The sequence below is a fragment of the Monoraphidium neglectum genome (genome assembly GCF_000611645.1).
Source record: "Monoraphidium neglectum strain SAG 48.87 unplaced genomic scaffold scaffold01304, whole genome shotgun sequence".
NCBI lineage: Eukaryota > Viridiplantae > Chlorophyta > Chlorophyceae > Sphaeropleales > Selenastraceae > Monoraphidium > Monoraphidium neglectum.
The window spans coordinates 12,921-16,289 of NW_014012324.1; the positions used below are offsets into that span (position 1 = coordinate 12,921).

The 3,369-nt window shown below is 72.1% G+C and overlaps 1 protein-coding gene across 1 annotated transcript in view; it reads left to right on the forward strand.

The window, feature by feature from the left end:
- The window catches only part of MNEG_7401 (hypothetical protein), a gene marked incomplete at both ends in the record, with an annotated part of 3,755 nt that extends 470 nt beyond the window's left edge, over positions 1-3,285 (forward strand). The window contains 7 exons of the mRNA XM_014044127.1: positions 238-305; positions 535-569; positions 939-1,490; positions 1,689-1,813; positions 1,972-2,355; positions 2,543-3,003; positions 3,267-3,285. Coding sequence (XP_013899581.1) covers positions 238-305; positions 535-569; positions 939-1,490; positions 1,689-1,813; positions 1,972-2,355; positions 2,543-3,003; positions 3,267-3,285 — 1,644 coding nt within the window. The remainder of the gene's footprint in view (positions 1-237; positions 306-534; positions 570-938; positions 1,491-1,688; positions 1,814-1,971; positions 2,356-2,542; positions 3,004-3,266) is intronic.
- Positions 3,286-3,369: the final 84 nt, after the last annotated feature.

The following is a 3,369-nucleotide window of genomic DNA, read 5'->3' on the forward strand; positions in this document are numbered from 1 at the left end:
GGGCCAGACGCCGCACGACCGCCGCAGACACGGGCCGCATGGGTCAGCAGGGCCTCCAGCAGGGGGGAGCCCGCCATGATGCTCTTCCGCACTGCCAACCGCAGCTCCAGCCACCCCAAGACCAGGCCGCTGCAGTGAAGCGCGCCGTGCCGGCTGCGAGCGACGCCCCACGGTGTTGTATTTTAAGGGGACGATTCCGCTGCGCCTGCGCCCGCTGTCCCTGCCTCCCCCCCAAAGGATTGGTTGGCGCTGCTGGTGGCGCCGGGCACGCTGCTGCTGCTGCGGTTCCATCAGGAGTGGGCCAGGTGCGCGCCTGCGGCAAGCACGCTGCCCTCGGGTCGGCGCTTTATAGCGCCGCCTGTCTGTGGCCCAGGGGCCCGCCCGACACCCAGCTGACTCAGCCGTGCAGTGCGGCATCACACCACACATGTGCAGTCGTCAGGCACACGCGGCCGCAGCAAGCCTTGCGCAGATGGGCCCGCCCTCACGTCTGTCGCTGCCGCGGCACGGCACGCGTGCCTGCCCTCCCCCCAGGCTTGCTGTCGTGCAGCGCGTGTCGCTCTCTGCGGGTGAGCAGCGAGGTCACGGAAAGGTGCATGAGCAATTTGGCTCATTTGATGGTGACGCCCAGTCAACTTCCCACGCCCGCACAAGACTGTCTGTGGCTGTCCTGCTGTTGCCCCTCTCCCCGTTACCATAGCCTTCCCGGCCCTCTGCGGTGCCCAAAAACATTCACAATTGCGGGTACCCCATCACACCACATCCGCCCACTGTAACGCACCCCATGGGGCGTCCTTCGCAACCCAAGCTGTGCGGCGCTGCTCGCCCACGCCCCCTCCCTTCGCCTGCCCACCCGTCTCGCTCCGCAGCCCCGCACCCCAGTCACCTCGGGCACCTCCTGGCGGCGTCGCCCGATGGCTGCGCCCTCGCCGTTGCAGCGTGCGAGCGGCGCGTGGCGGTGCTGCCATTGGACACTGCCGATGGCGGCGGCGGCGGCGGTATGCGGATTGGGGCCCCGGCGCTGTTCACAGGGGCGGGGAACGCCGCGCCTGTCGCCGGCGCGCGGCCCCTGCCCGTTGCCAGTGGCGGCGGCGGCAACAGCGGCGCGGGCTGCCCAGGGGAGGGCACAGGCGCTGTGGCGGAGGCTGGTGGCGGCCTGGGGTCGATTTGGGACATTGCCTTCCTCGACACGCCCGGTGCTGGCGGCGGCGTCGGTGTTGGCGCCGGCGTCGGCGGCAGCTTGGCTCCCAGCCGCATCGCCCGTGCCGGCGGCTCGCGCGCGCCGAGCCCCGCGCAGCACCTGGTGGTGCTGACTCACCGCAAAGGGGAGCTCTCCAGCGAGCTGCTGTTCCTGCGCTGGGCGCGCGCCGGCGGCGGCGCCGCCGCGGGCGCGCTGCAGCAGCTGCTGAGCGTGGCCGCGCCGCACGGCGGCCGCGGCGCGCTGGTCGGCGTGCCGTGCCGGCTTGCGCCAGTGCCGGGCAGCCCCTCAGGTGGGCGGAAAGGAATGCGCGCCCGCCTGTTAGCACCCGGATGCTGGAAGCATCCCAACCCAGCCATCTTTAGGCCGTGTCTGACAGCAGGCCTTGGCTGGCCTGCCACCAGGCTGCGTGTTTACGATGAGGCCTCAGTGGGGCGCCGCCCTCACGCGTCTTGTCTGCCTGACACCGGAAGGGCGACCCCTGCGACAGGCGGCATAGCCAAGCTGCTGCTGCTGCTGCTGCTGCTGCTGCTGCTGCTGCTGCTGCTGCTGCTGCTGCTGTTGATGCTGCTGCTGCTGCTGCTGCTGATGATGATGATGCTCTTGATGCTCCTGGTGCTACTGACTCTGCAGTGCCACTCCGCGCGCTGCCGCCGCGCCCTCCCTTGTGCGCATGCGTGGCGCCAGGTCTGGTGGTGATTGGCGACCGCGGCCTGGCGGCCCTGGACCTCGGCGGCGCGTCTGGCGCGCCTGGCGCTTTTCGGCTGCTGCAGGAGCAGCACCAGCAGACTCTGCGGCAGTTCGAGGAGCAGGAGCAAGAGCAGCAGCAGCAGCAAGATCAGCAGCAAGATCAGGAGCAGGAGCAGGAGCAGGAGCAGGAGCAGGAGCATCAGCAGCAGGATCTGGGGCTCAACGGCGCCGCAGAGCGGTGCAGCCGCACGAGCCTGGCGCTGCTCGCGCAGGCCGTCGCGGGCAGCAGTCACGACATGCTGTTTGCGCCCACGGGGCCCCCGCGCGAGGTCGCCGCGGCGTTGCCGGCGCTGGTGCCGTTGGAGTCCTCTCCGTTCGCTGCGCCTGGTGTCTCGATCGCGGACGGCTGGGACGCCCCGCCGCCCGGGAGCATGCTAGCCTGGCGAGCGCATGCGCGCCCGGATGTGGTGAGGTCCAATCATGCATTGCGAGCCTTTGCTAGTCACGCCTTCATCTTCAAGCGCACATTTGGCGTGGGAAAGCACGGCTCGATCGCGACCCCGCGCCATGCCCCCACCCCCCATCGCTTTGCCCGCCCCCGTTCCCTCCTTTGCGGGGCGCCACCTGACGCCGCGCCCCGCCCCCACCTCGCAGGAGGGTCGTGAGCGCGAGCAGCAGCCGTCCGCAGCGCCACCAGGATCCATGGCCTGGGCGTGGCTCCCGCCGCTGCTGCTTCCTGACGGTCCGATCTCGGCGGCCGACGCTGCAGCTGACGCGATCGCTGCCCTCGACCCGCCCTGCGGCAGCCCCATGCAGCTGGACGGCCCCCCGTCGCCTCCGCCGCCGCAGCAGCAGTTGCCCTCGCGCGGCGTCGAGCGCCGGCTGCTCGTGTGCCGCGTGGCGGGGAACTTGGAGGTGTTCTCGTTTCCCGCGATCGAGAGCGAGGCGGCCGGCTCGTGCGCTGGCGGCGACGCAGGCGCCGCTGAGCGCGTGCTGGGGTCGCTCGTGGAGGTTCATCAGTCGCGCGCGGCGCTGGCGGCGGTGGCGGCGCTGCCGCAGGGGCGGCTGCTCGCGGTGCAGCGGAGCGGGGACGCCCTGCTGCTCTCGCAGCCGCCGTCGACGCCCCTGCTGCAGCAGCAGCCCGGTCATGTGCTGGCGGCACGTGAGCGCAGCCGGCCGCTCTCGCCGCCCGCCGCCGCAGCGCCCGCCGCCCCACCCTCCGACGGCCCCTCTGGCGTTGATCGGGCGCGGCGCGGGGCCCCGGCCGCGCCCGCGGCCGAATGGGACTATTCACCGGCGAGGGTCGACTCGGATGCTGACATGGACCCCCGCGGGTCTGCGACGCCGGCGTCCCCCATGCAACGCGACACGCCGCCAGCGTGGACGCCGCCCCCTGACATGCCGCTGACTCAGCTGATGGCCACGACGCCGCTCGCTTGCCACGCGCCCGACGGCGCCGCGCTCGCGGCGCCGCCGTCGCC